Below are 18,471 nucleotides of genomic sequence, written 5' to 3'. Positions count from 1 at the left end.
TTTAACAATAGCACAAGTTCACAGCAAATTATACATGCTTAAGCAGATTTCTGAGCCACTGATTAGATGTCAGATTTGACTCTTTTGCGATGTAGAGCAGCCTTTTAACATTACAAAACTATAACTATAACTGCTATAAAATAAGTAGCTGATTCTGCTTGTAATTCTCATTTTCCTGTTGGTAAGGCATGAATTGGTAAGTGAACATGCAGAAAGGTTGGTGGCGATGGTATTTACTGCGGTACTACTAAATTAGAAGTAAGTACTAGTAGAATGAGAATGAAGGGCACAGACCGGGGGGGGGGGGAAGGGGTCCGGTCATAGAGGGCGCACAGTGTTAAAAGGTTACCAGTTCATTCTAGGCACGGTAGAAGTTAAGCTTGTGAGGAGACAGGTAAGCGAGGAGCGAAGTAAATCTAGGAAATAATTAGAGCATGGAGAGACTGAAGAGATTGAAGAGAAGAGGAAGGACATGTTTTACAAAAGTATTCTTTATTGAATTCAGAGCAACTTCAAGTTGCTAAGCTGAGATTTGCCAATGACTAATTAACCCTTCTCCATGGGATATCCCAAAACTTACTGCTTTGGATGTTCAGGAGCGACGAGCTGACCTGTCTCCTTACAACCTTAACACTTCGTTCTACCTTGCGTAGAATGAACTGGGAACCTTTTAACACTGAGCGCCCTCTATGACCGGCTCCTTACTTCTCATTCTACCATCATTCCTTCTGATTCTACTGTACGAAAATCGCTGTAGGAAATCCGGACAACAAAAGGCACAATGCTGGCACTTTGGATGGTAGAATGAAGGTGCTAAGGTTGTGGGGAGACAGGTAAGCGAAAAACGAAGTAACTTCAATTGTTTGCAAAGGTCCACTCTTTGTATAGTGTGCTGTTTGTGTGAAGGTCTATGTGTGGGGGGTGTCAGGATATGGGATGGGAGGAATTGTTCAGGAATTACACAGAGCTATTTTTCATCTGTTCTGAAAAACTCCAACAAAAATATAATTTCAAATTTAACCTTGTCAATTTTAAATATATGAGAAAGGGTTTTGAGGATGAGAATTTTGTAATTTATAGTATATTATGAGTTCCAGAATGATACAGTGTGATATACTCATTCATACGATTGTCCAAATTGAAAAGGTTTGTTGGTTATCTCACATCTCATATGGTTTCCCTTGTGTTTCTCATGCCATATTTGGTCAAGGCTGGTATTTAACATCCTGACCTACTTTTGTAGCCTGTAAAAGCTTTGCTGATGTTCATTTTGACATATTGGATAGTGTAGGTAGAGGTACCATGTTGATGAATTGGTCTTTAAGTCGTTTTTCCTTTGGGAGCTAAACGTACTATTATTAAAGTGTAACTTCAGAGTTCATTTTCTGAGATACATTATCCAGCACTTGGCATGGGTAAGTGTCTAACGTTAGCCTTGAAGTACTACTATCTTGGCATTGAAATTTTCATTATAAAGCCTCAGAGGCTTAAGCATAAAATTGACAAGTGAATACATACATTTTGTCATAATCATACTCATCAATTTTAAGGATCTTTTGATTAACTGGAGGAAATTCAATTTCATACACATATATAAATTCCCCTCCCCACCACCACCCCCCCCCCCGCCCATACCATAAAAAAATTCAAAATTACTCAAATCATCTTTCAACAGGTGGGTGAGCCTTTCACAAAACACAGAGATAAAAAATTTAAAAAAAGAGATCGTGATTGCCTGAATTATGCGATCTAGCAAACAAACTTTTTTTTGGCTCGAACAACAAGTTCCTATTGATTGCATTTTTTAAAGCTGGCTGAGCCAATCAAACTGATACTATTCTGTCCGAGAGCGATCAATTTCGCATGTATCCAGGGATTCTGCTTCTTTGCCAAAAATCAAGTTTTCTTTAAAAAATGCAGCATGTGTTGGAATTCCCATTAACAGAATCGATCATTCCAACTATTCCTCTGTTCCATTAGAACCTATCGACCTGCCGTACTGACGGCCTGCGCACTAATGTGGTGGCGTCGAGTATTTGGCCACAAATGCCTAGCTTTCCTGGTATCCATTGTTATGACACCAACAACCTCCCACCTTTCAAGGCCGCCTGTTGCGTGCTGCTCGGCCGTGAGTAGTGACAGCGTTTTATGCAGAAACTCGCCCGTAAACAAAAAGGCGAGGGGTGAATACAAAAAACAAAACAAAAATTCAAGAGAATAACAACAACAGGTCACATGTCCTCCTCTCCCTATGGCAAAAATAAATGGGCATTTAGACTGCTGGCAAAACTAGAACCCAGCTTAAGTGCATATAGGGCTATTGATTCCACTCAAAGCAGACACACGAACTCAATACTTTAATAGTTTATGTGTGTGTACAGTACCTTGTAAACCTCATCACCAAATATGTTCCATTGTGAAGGATACTCGTAAAAAAAAAACAACCTCTCCTGTTCACTTGGGATCACAGCATTGTTAAATAGACTGCATACTGTATAAGCAGAAAACTATCTGCTAAGTAAATACAAGCAATGTCATTTATTGGTATAAAACACTAGAAAAGTGTCCTCAAAAACCAATAAATCACATGACCTTAGAAAACAATGAAACTCCACATCAGACTGGAATTAAATGTGAACATATCCTCACTGGAAATAAAGAAAGAAAATATAGGCATATATATGAAATTATCTGATCAAAAGTAAGGAATAAACGGCTTGAATTTTGACAGATATTCCATTATTTACTTGTAACACACATCATTAAACTTCCAGTGGCCCCTTAACAGTGGACTTGGACTTGATACCTAGAGGTGAGGAGCATTCAAATCCATTGAGGCTACATACACTGGCCTTGGACTTGATACCTAGGAGGAGCATTCAAATCCATTGTGGCTACATACACTGGACTTGGACTTGATACCTAGGTGAGGAGCATTCAAATCCATTGAGGCTACATACACTGGACTTGGACTTGATACCTAGGTGAGGAGCATTCAAATCCATTGTGGCTACATACACTGGACTTTGACTTGATACCTAGGTGAGGAGCATTCAAATCCATTGTGGCTACATACACTGGACTTTGACTTGATACCTAGGTGAGGAGCATTCAAATCCATTGAGGCTACATACACTGGACTTGGACTTGGTACCTAGGAAGAGCATTCAAATCCATTGTGGCTACATACACTGGACTTGGACTTGATACCTAAGTGAGGAGCATTCAAATCCATTGTGGTGACATACACTGGACTTCGACTTGAGTACTGCAGAAACAGCCAACAGCCGTGTGAATATAACAAGGCGCACAATGATGTGCAGTTTCAGCAATGGATAGCCTTTACGAAACCAAGGATGAATAAATGACAACTACGAAATCAAGTTTTAGTTTATTCCAGATTAGAATCAAGTCAGTTACATGTGAAAACACTGACAGCAGATGGCAAACAGAGACAAGAGTCTTGTCAAGTAGCTATGTACCATGCATCCATTAATCTATTTGGTTTTGTTTTGGGCAACAAATATAAACTGCATTCCTCTTCTTAATCCCTTTGATGACATTAACTACATTTGAAACGAGTTAAAGACCTTAAATGATTTGTTTGTTCTCTGTTTATAGCAAATGTTTAGGTGATTACCTCAAATTAAAAGGGTTGTGATCTTGGTCGGCTTGGTTTAAAGCCATTATCCTCCCACAGTCACCCCAACTTTAAGTTAATTATACAAAACACAACTTAATTATGTTGATAAAATCTGACTCTGCTTCTTATGAGTCACTCAATGGATTTTATGGTGTGAAGATGGTGGTATGACTTACTTGGTAGGAAACGATGGGCAACTGTGATTGAAACATCACAAACAGGGGGGGGGGGGGGGGGGGGGAGGGGGGAGATGGATACATCTGCAATGTTTGTCTTTACAAATGGGCAGATCTCAAATAATCTCTTTCATTGGAAGAGGTTGGTCTGCTAAAATTATACATTCATGAAAAACACGAACAAACACTATTTTGATTTCATAATTCATTTCTCATTTGTTTGTATCATATAAATACAATATAACATTATAGTAGGAAGGTTAACATATGAAGGACACTACAAAAACATCAAGGCTGCTATCTCAGCTAGTGAACAGAGGTGTTTCCGATTTTCACCCATATTATATGCTGAAATCACCAAATGACATTTGACCAATACCGACAACAATCCCAAACCTAGACGAGTTCTGTCTATACTCTAGCTGAGGTCTGTGTACACTCTAGCCGAGTTCTGTCTATACTCTAGCTGAGGTCTGTGTACACTCTAGCCGAGTTCTGTCTATACTCTAGCTGAGGTCTGTGTATACTCTAGCCGAGTTCTGTCTATACTCTAGCTGAGGTCTGTGTATACTCTAGCCGAGTTCTGTCTATACTCTAGCTGAGGTCTGTGTACACTCTAGCCGAGTTCTGTCTATACTCTAGCTGAGGTCTGTACACTCTAGCCGAGTTCTGTCTATACTCTAGCTGAGGTCTGTACACTCTAGCCCAGTTCGTCTATACTGTAGCTGAGGTCTGTACACTCTAGCCGAGTTCTGTCTATACTCTAGCTGAGGTCTGTGTACACTCTAGCCGAGTTCTGTCTATACTCTAGCTGAGGTCTGTGTACACTCTAGCCGAGTTCTGTCTATACTCTAGCTGAGGTCTGTGTACACTCTAGCCGAGTTCTGTCTATACTCTAGCTGAGGTCTGTACACTCTAGCCGAGTTCTGTCTATACTCTAGCTGAGGTCTGTGTACACTCTAGCCGAGTTCTGTCTATACTCTAGCTGAGGTCTGTGTACACTCTAACCGAGTTCTGTCTATACTCTAGCTGAGGTCTGTACACTCTAGCCGAGTTCTGTCTATACTCTAGCTGAGGTCTGTGTACACTCTAACCGAGTTCTGTCTATAATCTAGCTGAGGTCTGTGTACACTCTAACCGAGTTCTGTCTATACTCTAGCTGAGGTCTGTGTACACTCTAGCCGAGTTCTGTCTATACTCTAGCTGAGGTCTGTGTACACTCTAGCCGAGTTCTGTCTATAATCTAGCTGAGGTCTGTGTACACTCCAGCCGAGTTCTGTCTATACTCTAGCTGAGGTCTGTGTACACTCTAGCCGAGTTCTGTCGATACTATAGAGCTCTGAGGTCTGTACACTCTAGCCGAGTTCTGTCTATAATCTAGCTGAGGTCTGTACACTCTAGCCGAGTTCTGTCTCTATAATCTAGCTGAGGTCTGTACACTCTAGCCGAGTTCTGTCTATACTCTAGCTGAGGTCTGTGTACACTCTAGCCCAGTTCTGTCTATACTCTAGCTGAGGTCTGTACACTCTAACCGAGTTCTGTCTATACTCTAGCTGAGGTCTGTACACTCTAACCGAGTTCTGTCTATACTCTAGCTGAGGTCTGTACACTCTAACCGAGTTCTGTCTATACTCTAGCTGAGGTCTGTACACTCTAACCGAGTTCTGTCGATACTCTAGCTGAGGTCTGTACACTCTAGCCCAGTTCTGTCGATACTCTAGCTGAGGTCTGTACACTCTAGCCGAGTTCCGTCTATACTCTAGCTGAGGTCTGTACACTCTAGCCGAGTCCGTCTATATACTGTAGCTGAGGTCTGTGTACATACAGTACTGTTACCTGCTTGTGCTAGATGAGAAAGTTCACATCTCACTTCAAAAAGTACGAAGGTTACTATTCTCTGAGAAGACTTTGATGGTAACAAGGACCATGTTTGGAAAGCAATACCCCATTGCTTCAACCACAACACCATGCTGTGAAACCAGTCATACAAAAGTACTCATTATATCCCAACAATAGATACAAATCAAGTAGTGCAGGTCTTATCCAACAGTTTGAGGATCAATGGTCCATGTCGGCCAACCAGGACTCAATACTAGGTTGTAATGGCAAGGTTGCCAGTGTGACTAACAGAACCAGGTACGAGAAAACCAAACTGTTAAAAACAACCACGCGTATGGTACAGTATGTAATTAAGGTTAAAACCCGGGTTATCCAAACCATTTTCATCCGAACCTCCGACTTTCCAAACCGGTCATTAAAAAAGAGTCTGGTGGCCTAGTGTTGTTGATTCCAAGTACTCATATCATGTACAACGTAAATATCTTACTTTAATAACGATCAGCTTTACATTTATTTCAACAATGCATTCATGTATATTTTCATTCATTCTTACATTGCCTTTAATATTGAATATATATTACTACATAAACCTCTGATTGTTATTTGTATCAACATTGTTACCGCTTTACAAAAGAGTGCATCATGGGTATTTTTCAATCACACATTCACAACAATAGATGTTCATTACAAATGTTTCACAACAAATTTATCATAACAATCAACCGGGTACAAGATTTTCATGCTTAACATAGTCAATGATGCTTTCCAAATTTCCTGTGATTTGATTGGCTAATAGTCCCTAACCAATTGTCTGTTAACATTCTTGCCATCTGTAAGCACAGACTTCTGTGATCTTTAGTACTCATTGAACACATTAGTATGCGTCTGATTGTAAGGTTACTTTCCCTCATGTAGAGCTACTGTATATAACGAAGTTTGTGCTATAGGCTGTGTGCACTCAAATATGATAACATTTGGCCTTCTTAGTACCACAACTTTCGACAACAAGCCCTAAGCGACTGAGCCCTCATGGTTCGAAGTTCAAAGTTACTGTTGAATTGTTTCTGAAACTATCAGGTAACATTTGAAACATTGTTTTGATCACAAAATGTTATGAGTTGAGACAATTATTTAATTTTATGGAAAGATAACATCTCTGATACTTGAATGTATTTTCCTCTCACAGAATGTATGTTCTCTCCACGCATTAAGAGATGCTGATCATGTAAAATGAGCATTCATACCACAGTAATTGTTTTGGTTGCAAACTTGCGAAAAATTTGGCCTCTCTGTTCCTTGCCTCTCTTTCACAATCCATCCTCTCACTCTCTGTACAAATATTTTATCACAGGTGATAACTCCTTCAAGTTGACAATGTGTAACTTGATACGGTAACAGCAACCCAATCGCACTCTACTGCTCAGTACCGAATGCCAAATATGGCCAAAAAAAAAATAAATAATTGGACTCCAAGAAAGAAGCACCTCACATTCTAGTGGTGAACATTTAGATAGACCACTGGGCTTGTCAGAATAGTATCTCCTCAAATGTAAACAGATCTTTTAAGACTTTTTTTTTTGTACAACTAAAGACTTCAGTTTAATTTTGATTCACAAGGAGATGTTATAAACCTTCTATCCCTTTGCTTTCGTTAACGGTGAGTGTAACCGCCGAGTAGCTATGAAACAGTTTGTTTCAACCTTTGGTAGGAAATAACTCTGATATTCTGTTTTGAGTGGGAGAGCATGACTCCGTCTTCTTCCACGCAAAGAAAACAAAGATTGATGTCAATAGGGAAGGAAGCTAAAGCTAAAGAGATATAATACTGTAAGTCATAGCCAAATCATAATATTAATGATATAACACAATGCCAAACCACACTGATACTGTAAATAAGCAGCAAAAAAATTCTTACTACTTAAAAAAAATATATATTTTCAAATATGTCAATGCATTGATGTGGCTTGTGGATTTGCCCATTTGCATTATAATACAAGGTTTGTTCATTTTAACATGAAATGCCAGAGCTGATTGAAATTGTAGTATTAAGGATAACTAGCTAATTAAGTCCAGAAGGATGATGAGCATATGGAGACATGCAGTATAATTAATACAGACGTTTATTTATATTCTAACTTGTGACTGTGTAATTCCTTGAGTATATGTGAAGGCACAACCTAACTACTACTACCCAGTAACAAATGTACAACACTTGAAAGGATGAAAACTTCAGTGTATCCTCAACTACATCTCACCACACCTTTGCCCTCTCATCGCTTCATCCTTCACCCCCGCCCACCCCCCCCCCACCCCGGAAACTACCAGAATTAGTTAAAGAACTTAGAACAAGCCAGCCTGTATGATCCATTTGTTACATTAGCAGTACCATGGGGAAAAAAAAGGATTTTAAATCTGCTATATCACATTACCAGCAATATTTTAATGTGCTACACATGGTACTTCTACACATGGTACTTATACAGTACTGTACATACATAGCATCTCACCTTCTACTGCATACATTATTCATCAGTACTTTTTACTCATGCTATCAACTGTAGTATGCTGCAATCAGTCAAACAACCGATACCAAGGATATACAGTATTTGGAATATCAAGCCTAAAAACTCAAAACGCCAACATCAAAACCAAATCTGCTAACCGTCTGTCTAAAAGTTTTGAAACACTGAACTATTCTGAACTATGAGTGGTTTCTAAAAGACAGAAATGTTGCCTCTTTACATCACCTCTTTTCCCTATTCAAATAAAGCCATGTCTTACAATCAATACTCATGAAGCAACAAGCAAAGAAAGTCAGTGTCCACAAATTATCAACACAACATCAGCAAACCCACATACACATATGTATAGACTTCCATTCTAAACCTTACTTCATAGAAACCACCTACTTCACTAAAAAACACTTCATGGCTGCTTATGCACCAGCCCAGATAATATTTTACCTACTAGTGGCCACCTACAGTGTACAGTGTACAGTGTACTAGTGCACTAACTAATGGAACTTTAACTACTATTGGCCACCTACAGTGTACTAGTGCACTAACTAATGGCACTTTTCCTACTGTATACAGTGTACTAGTGTACCAACTATTAGTTCTTTTACATACTAAAAGCCACCTTCATGTACCAACTACTTCCCTAAAGTTAGACACACTGGTGGCCATCTCCATGCAGCTATCCCAACTAAAGACAATCTCCCTGAAACATACAGTATATATGCTCACTTTGTACAGTACATCTGGTTACCGTACAACCCATTTAAACTTGGTGACATTCCTACATCACTACATCCTTCAATCCTCACTTGTACACCAACCCTAACAAGACTTAAGGAAATAGTGGGAGTACAACGCTCATGAGGTTATCGGCTAACTCAATAATTATTTCCTCCAAGCCATGAGCCCCTGGCAAACATTCAAACCACAAACTGCATGCTAAATCAATTACAGTGCATAGACAAAGAACTTGGCACGTAATGTTTGTACATTTAAGAGGGTTTTGGCTGACCTTTGACACATGATACTAGTGATGGGAACGATCCAGAAATTTGCACCTAAGTACCCACCCCTCTGCTTATTCCAGTTGGTCCCCCCAGGAACCTGTTCATTACACATTCAACCTAAAACCCAACTAGGCCTATATATTGATCGAGTTGGTACGTCTGTAGAAACAATGTTAATCAACCCATGAAGTTTTTTCCTCCCATTCATTACTTCAAATATGAATGCAACCAAAAATGGAAAAAAGATGTTAGTCAATGTCCAGACCGGGCAGGAACGGTTTAAACCTGGTTTGAACCGGGTAGTAACTTTATTTGGTTGGTCCCCCAGGTACCTGTTCTCATCACTATATCACACTACTTAATGTTCCAAAACTGATCAATTCTGTCTAATTTTTCCATGGATTTTTCAACAAGATTTTTCCACACATATTTTTTCCCCAAGACCAAAATATGCAAATAGGTTCCTTTCACTTGTAATGTTTTGACTTTCAAGTTCAGCAACTGTTTCAAACATGCCAGGATACTAGAGGCATTATTTCAATAGGTAAAATGAATCTAGGTCATTCTGTTTAGAATTATCCAAATATTTGAAAATCATGGGCCCAGGTTTGTTGGTTATTCCTGAGTAAATATTGTTTAATTGCACAAATAAAATATTTTGGTATTCCCACCTTTTCCAACTGGCTTCTGAATAACTGGTGTTTTGGGAATCACACTTTGGTTCATTTCCCACTCTGTCTGGAATTTTCAAAACTTGACAAAACTAGAAATACATTAATTTACCAGCTTTACATCAGAAATTCCCCAGTTACGATGACTGTGAAGCTGAACGTTCTTTCAAAGCCGGACAGCTCAACAACAATGAAAGTAAAGAGCAAGTTTAAAACAAATTTTTTTCAAAAGGAATGTCAAGACCAGGACCAAACTTTTCATCAAATCATTGATCGGGTACAGGTGTCAGACCTTTAAATTTTGCTGCCTGTGGTGAATTTTTGATAATTTGTTTTTTTTTTTGATATAGTTCAAGGACTAACATTCTCAATATTTATTAAAAATCCTGAGGTAAATTAGAAATGCAGTTAACTGGCTAGAAAGTCCAAAACTCACTGGTTTTGGGCTACCATGGACATTATGGTCACATTAGAATGGGTGCTAAGGTTGTGAGGAGACAGATAAGCGAGGAACGGAGTAAATTAGTCAAGAATTATTTCCAAATTAAATACGACTAGAGACAAACAACTGAAAATGTCCCCAATGTTTGCTCTTCACATTTGATTTGGTTTTAAAGTCTGTGCTGATACGATTGCAGTGTATGGGCATTACGATATTGTAAAACTAATTCCATGTGTGATTAAAAAAGAGATTCCTACAGGCTTGAGCAATACTGCACGCCTAGTGTAAGTCAAAATTGAAACGTTTTTCCTTCGCACAGGTGACCGAGCAGTGACATTGTAACTGCTATAAATATACACAGCACATGGCACCCCCTGTTGTATATAGTTTCTAATGGTGATTACAAGGAAAAGTACTTCCTGAGTTCTTATCAACAAATACTTTATCCTAATATAAACTCCGATCCTAATATAAACTATCATAACTGACTCAGGAAGCTCTACTCTCTACTATAAGTGTTAAAACTACTACAATCAACTGAGTTGCCAGCCTGATTCTTTCCTACGTTTGAAAACTGTGAAAGTTCCTTTAAGCCCTTCAGCTCGCGTGGCTCTGACAAGTTGTGTGGTGCGTGTCGGCTAGATAGGATGGGGGGGAAAAGTATTGTAAACATTCCAGAGATTTAACTGATTAACAAGGAACAAAGTTCACCAACATGGAATTTCATCTGAGAGAGAGAGATAGAAAGAGCGATTCATAAAGTAATCAACGATTTTCCAAATATTGGCAACATCAGGAAAAAGTTTTTAAAATGTAACATACAGTACTGTAAGTCCAGAGATAAAAATTTGAGCATTGTGTCTGATATTATGAAGTGGTCACAACAGAATGAAGACATTTTAACTATATACTAAAGCAATGGAAACTGCGGTATGCCTAGTACATGTAAATTTGACAACAGAATATTTAGTTGTGTACTCCAGACATTTCAACCTCCTGTGAATAAATTGTACAGAGGTAGAAACAGGAAACTTTAAAGAACTCCAAGAGGTCGCGACCCCGTCTGGCAGTCACGAGGCCAGTCTTTCAGCGCCCTTCGAAATAGACTCCTCCATGGAATGGAAAAATGGAATTTTGTATTTTAATAGCCCATTCTTTATGACAACAGACTGAGCACTGCTGTAATGCTGCTGCTGGGTCATATACCAGGTATCCTATAACATACCTACTGCAACAGTTACATACCAGCAGACAATTATGGTAGGGAGGACCGGCTTAGAAAGCAAATAAATGCGATCCATCCACAAAAAGGAAGAAAAAAGGAAAGTTGGTGAGTGGGAGGAGAGGGGGAGGGGAGTGGGAGGGGCACTTATTGTTCATTAAAAACTAAGTAGCAGCATTATTGCAACAATGCCAGAAACAGATTCAAGATCAAATAGATGGCAAAAATGTCACACTTAAGCAAACTCCTATTGGCCTCTGATTTGGCCAATGGTTGAAGAGATTAGTAAAAGTTGCCTTCACTTCCTACACTCCACAAATGGCAAACTGGTGGATAACATCACTCTGTCCACTACTACCTGTATGAGTGTGTTACAAGTGAGTGCTGGTCTCCCCCACATGTGGCCTGAATTAGGACCAGCCAATGAACACACTCAATGTGATAATATCAACCTGTTCAAATCTATGGTGCATGGCTATTCAGTAATTGACCTCAGAGCTTACACCCTTGGGATCCCCAACAGTGCACTTCCAGGGGCATGCAGGGTGTGTTAATCTGAACCAAACTACAACTGTATATGTCCTTCCAACACTAATCTGGTTAATGTACCACTGACATTCATTTTTCGGTGATGGACTAAGAAATACAAATACATCTGCGTTTCTCTCTTTCTCTGATATTTCTTTCTTGTACTGTAACTCAGTGTTATCCAAGAAGTGGATTATAACTCTCTAAGGATTCATGGTTGTAGTAACACTGACCTCTGTGCAGTCCTAATTTCTCATGAAATTCATTAAAAAAATCTGTTGGGTCTTATTGTCCAGACATTTAGAACAGTTTTGTATGACAATAGTGCATAATTTACTGAAACCGCAATTCTTCTGACAAACTCAACACAACTTCTCAGCCTGAGAAGGAGTATGGTACAAAAGGAAGTGGTTGACCAGCACACAGCATCTATAGAAAATGCTAACAGGTCACTCTAGACATTGCCAGAGCCAGGCTGGTGAGGAGGCAGGGTAAATGATGCCTCTTAGCACCACACCAGCTGTAGACTCCGTGCAGTGTTTAGATCTAGCTTTAATAATACTTACATACAACTGACTTCGCCATCTCCATGATCTATACATGTCCCTCCATTGTCACAGGTTTGGAGGTCAACACATTGACCTGGAAAGAAAGAACAAAAACATATGTAATGGAGGTTTGTATCAACCCAGCATTTTTTGTGCATTTTGTGTAGCCAGAAAACTGACGGGGCCCAAGACTCCTGTCACGTTTTATATGAGAACATCTAATGCAACATTGCAACATGACTTTCAAGTTTGGATCTGTTGACCTCAGGTGACCTCAACTGAAGTTAAGATATATATGCTTACACTCACGGTTTGCATTTTAAGTTGCACGCACAAGGTTTTCAGACTTGACCTCTGATAACCTCAACTCACCTTTGACCTCCAGCCAGGAATAGAGGTCTTAAAATGCACCGCCATGTGGTGAACATATATTATATGTACAGTGTGGATTTATTCCAAGCTTTGTGATTTACACATATACATGATAGCATTGGCAGTACTTGTACTGACCTTGATGACCTTTATCTTGAACAAAAACCAATTGGACACTTGCACTCATTTGGATGGATATACATACTAAGTGTGAAGTACACCCATCCTCTAATTCACAAGTAAATGTTCCCCCAAGCTTGCTGGTTTGGTTTGATTTACAAGCAACGATACTTAACTCTCTCCATTCAACAATTTACAACTTCTGTGCAAGTTAAAAGGTTTTCAGGCTTTCAACAAATCAGGTTTTGTTAACTAGGCAGATTATCATGTTCATAAAGTTCTCAGACTCCAACCTCTGGTGATCCAAAATGACCTTTGACCGTCATCAACCATAATGGTTCCTATACTCATCTCAACTCAGGGTTTGGAATGTACTTAAGATACAGATCCGAGTAATAAGTTAAACCACCATGTAACTTTATCAGTCACGAGCTAAGGCATCACCAAGACAAAAATAAAAACAATATCTACAGTTCTACACGCATCCCATCATCATTGCATAGACTTTTGGCCGGAAAATCAATTTATGGAGAAATCATGGAAACCTTATTAAACCTCTTGAACATTAGTTTGAACCTGGGCATGGTTAAATATGGTCTTGAAGAGCAAACATATTGTAAATAGTGTTTTGTTAGTGTGGTAACCATTGACTGCCTACAATGCATAGAACACTCCAAGTGGTTAACAGATCAAGGGTACTCCTTAGTACTGTACGTATATATCTATATAAACAGACAGTCAAGTTTCTTGATTTTGTGATTTTACCAATGAAGCTGAACCCAGTGCTCTGAACTGTACTGTGTAGTACTATACTGTACTGTACAGTACAGTATAGTACTTAAATGTACATTACTGTACAGTACAGTTCTATACTGTACTGTACAGTATAGTACGTTACTATACTATACTATACTGTACTGTACATTACAGTATAGTACTTAACTATACAGTACTGTTCTTCTACTGTATTGTACTATACAGTACTGTACAGTACAGTATAGTACTTAACTGTACATTACTGTACAGTATATAGTACTGTTCTTTTATTGTACTGTACTATACAGTACTGTACTGTACTGTATAGTACTATACTGTGGTACATTACAGTATAGTACTTAACTATACAGTACTGTTCTTCTACTGTATTGTACTATACAGTACTGTACAGTACAGTATAGTACTTAACTGTACATTACTGTACAGTATATAGTACTGTTCTTTTATTGTACTGTACTATACAGTACTGTACTGTATAGTTCTATACTGTACAGTACATAACAGTATAGTACTTAACTATACATTACTGTACAGTATATTACAGTATAGTACTTAACTATACAGTACTGTTCTTCTACTGTACTATACAGTACTGTACAGTACAGTATAGTACTTAACTGTACATTACTGTACAGTACAGTACTATACAGTACTGTACGTGTGTAACAGTGACTGGCAGTTCCTGTCACTGCTGTATTATAACTGTATGACAGTCATACAGCACACACCTGTGTCTGTTCAATTGAACAACAAAGCAAGTGGCCTATCAGCTTAGCTACCATCTTTCTACTTGCACCAGGTTCTTTTTGCTTTTCCAATCCACTTGAGTTCTCCTGTGGATTGGCATACTTTGTAAAATATTTGTCTTGAAGCCTGCCATGACTAAACAGAAAGAATTTTTACATTGTTTAGACCACACAAAGGGCAATTGTCATTATGAAAACAGCAGCACTGTGGAAGATTGCTTACTTATCCCGGAGGTGTTGAACCCTGACATGGGATGAAAAGGAGGTCCTTGAGCTCCCCTTCCCACCGGGTCAAAGTAAACTAACCCAATCATGTTAAAACAGTTCTACCAGAAGTAGTAGTGGTAGTACAGATATATAGTTCCTTCCAAGCACACAGACTTGACTAAATCACTCAAATATGTCAAATTTGTAGTAGAACAGTAGGACTTCTAGTAGTAGTATGCTACCAATATATAATATGAATTCACAAATGACTCAATGTGACATAACGGAAACCATCCTTGAATACCTAGACAGATTTACTTTCATATATACAGACTCTGTATTTCGATGATTTCTACTGCACTGCAAACTATTTCAACATTACTGAGAGAATTCTTGGCCTATTGATTCCGTGTTTCACAACAGTGTATTAATATCATCTCTGCTTTTAACATTCCTAGACTCTATGACGACAACAATTTACTTTCTCTGCCCGCAAAACAATAGTTGCAGCAAGACCAAGATGTAAAGTAGCCCCTCTGCTTGTACTTAGACTAGTGAGCTACCACCTCATATCAAATTCATCCCAGGGTTTAAAAAGTTTTGATTGTATGATAAAATGGTAACAAAGTTCCAAACACTTCCAATATACTGTTAGGCCCTTTGAAAACAATCGAGGAATATAAATATTGCATTGATTTTTCATAACCGCCTGATGATGTTTCTGTGTTCATAAGTTTTCCTGGTGACAAATATTAGCAAGGGAGTCTTCACTGGATTTCAGTAACATCAAGCTGTATATAGTTTATATACATTCTTTCTTAAGTCCCTTGAAACACCAATATATAAGCAAAACGCTAGATCGTAACATTTGCAGAACATTTATTGCCAGACATTTGTGTGGACAATTGTACACAAGTAAAGATCTAGCCTAAGATGTTACAAGATGTAATCGCCTTGTCTGCACACACTTTGGGTTTAAGTAACAACAAGAAAACAAAGTTCAGGTAAAGTTTGATATTGTTGCGATAGCGATCATGAAAAAATCATCACGGCACGCTTCTTTGTATCCCAGTCGGAGTAACCTAAGGTCAAGCCGTACCTGTAAATTTCATTCAAACAGGATGGGTTTTAAGACAGACATGTGCATTCTACATTTATCCACTTCCTTCACAGCAATAATACCTTCCTGACAAGCAATAAGCATAACTACATCAACACACAAATCATCTTGCTTTTATCTATGGTTGCTACATGTAATATATGCTGATTCAACACGCAACTAAATGTGTCGCAACTTTATGCTAGCTAGAAGACAAAGCCAATCAGCACGCATACTGTACTATGCTGTATATAGCCAATCAGCATGCATACTGTACGATGCTGTATATAGCCAATCAGCACACATACTGTACTATGCTGTATATAGCCAATCAGCACGCATACTTTACTATGCTGTACAGTATATAGCCAATCAGCATGCATACTGTACGATGCTGTATATAGCCAATCAGCACACATACTGTACTATGCTGTATATAGCCAATCAGCACGCATACTTTACTATGCTGTACAGTATATAGCCAATCAGCATGCATACTGTACGATGCTGTATATAGCCAATCAGCACACATACTTTACTATGCTGCATATAGCCAATCAGCACGCATACTGTACTATATAGCCAATCAGCACGCATACTGTACTATGCTGCATATAGCCAATCAGCACGCATACTGTACTATATAGCCAATCAGCACGCATACTGTACTATGCTGCATATAGCCAATCAGCACGCATACTGTACTATATAGCCAATCAGCACGCATACTGTACTATGCTGTATATAGCCAATCAGCATGCATACTGTACGATGCTGTGTATAGCCAATCAGCACGCATACTGTACTATGCTGCATATAGCCAATCAGCACGCATACTGTACTATATAGCCAATCAGCACCCATACTGTACTATGCTGCATATAGCCAATCAGCACGCATACTGTACTATATAGCCAATCAGCACGCATACTGTACAATGCTGAAAATAGCCAATCAGCACGCATACTGTACTATGCTGTATATAGCCAATCAGCACGCATACTGTACTATGCTGTATATAGCCAATCAGCACGCATACTGTACTATGCTGTGTATAGCCAATCAGCACGCATACTGTACTATGCTGTGTATAGCCAATCAGCACGCATACTGTACTATGCTGTATATAGCCAATCAGCACGCATACTGTACTATGCTGCATATAGCCAATCAGCACGCATACTGTACTATGATGCTATAGCCAATCAGCACGCATACTGTACTATGCTGCATATAGCCAATCAGCACGCATACTGTACTATATAGCCAATCAGCACGCATACTGTACAATGCTAAAAATAGCCAATCAGCACGCATACTGTACTATGCTGTATATAGCCAATCAGCACGCATACTGTACTATGCTGTGTATAGCCAATCAGCACGCATACTGTACTATGCTGTGTATAGCCAATCAGCACGCATACTGTACAATTCTGAAAATAGCCAATCAGCACGCATACTGTACTATGCTGTACATAGCCAATCAGCACGCATACTGTACTATATAGCCAATCAGCACGCATACTGTACAATGCTGAAAATAGCCAATCAGCACGCATACTGTACTATGCTGTATATAGCCAATCAGCACGCATACTGTACTATGCTGTGTATAGCCAATCAGCACGCATACTGTACTATGCTGTGTATAGCCAATCAGCACGCATACTGTACAATGCTGAAAATAGCCAATCAGCACGCATACTGTACTATGCTGTATATAGCCAATCAGCACGCATACTGTACTATATAGCCAATCAGCACGCATACTGTACTATGCTGCATATAGCCAATCAGCACGCATACTGTACTATGCTGTATATAGCCAATCAGCACGCATACTGTACTATGCTGTGTATAGCCAATCAGCACGCATACTGTACTATGCTGTGTATAGCCAATCAGCACGCATACTGTACAATGCTGAAAATAGCCAATCAGCACGCATACTGTACTATGCTGTATATAGCCAATCAGCACGCATACTGTACTATATAGCCAATCAGCACGCATACTGTACTATGCTGCATATAGCCAATCAGCACGCATACTGTACTATGCTGTATATAGCCAATCAGCACGCATACTGTACTATGCTGTATATAGCCAATCAGCACGCATACTGTACTATGCTGTGTATAGCCAATCAGCATGCATACTGTACTATGCTGTATATAGCCAATCAGCACGCATACTGTACTATGCTGTATATAGCCAATCAGCAAGCATACTTTACTATGCTGTACAGTATATAGCCAATCAGCACGCATACTGTACTATGCTGTATATAGCCAATCAGCACGCATACTGTACTATGCTGTACAGTATATAGCCAATCAGCACGCATACTGTACTATGCTGTATAAGCCAATCAGCACGCATACTGTACTATGATGCTATAGCCAATCAGCACGCATACTGAACTATGCTGTTTATAGCCAATCAGCACGCATACTGTACTATGCTGTACAGTATATAGCCAATCAGCACGCATACTGTACTATGCTGTATAAGCCAATCAGCACGCATACTGTACTATGATGCTATAGCCAATC

At 39.1% G+C, this 18,471-nt stretch overlaps 1 protein-coding gene across 1 annotated transcript in view; it reads right to left on the bottom strand.

Annotated features, from left to right (window-relative positions):
* The window catches only part of LOC139963341 (uncharacterized), an 85,146-nt gene that overhangs the window by 48,517 nt on the left and 18,158 nt on the right, over positions 1-18,471 (bottom strand). Inside the window, exon 2 of the mRNA XM_071963986.1 lies at positions 12,611-12,686. Within this exon, the coding sequence (XP_071820087.1) occupies positions 12,611-12,686 (76 nt within the window). The remainder of the gene's footprint in view (positions 1-12,610; positions 12,687-18,471) is intronic.

The sequence above is a fragment of the Apostichopus japonicus genome, chromosome 22 (assembly GCF_037975245.1).
Source record: "Apostichopus japonicus isolate 1M-3 chromosome 22, ASM3797524v1, whole genome shotgun sequence".
NCBI lineage: Eukaryota > Metazoa > Echinodermata > Holothuroidea > Aspidochirotida > Stichopodidae > Apostichopus > Apostichopus japonicus.
Note: the sequence above shows the minus strand (reverse complement) of the source record. Positions and strands in the feature narration are given on the sequence as shown.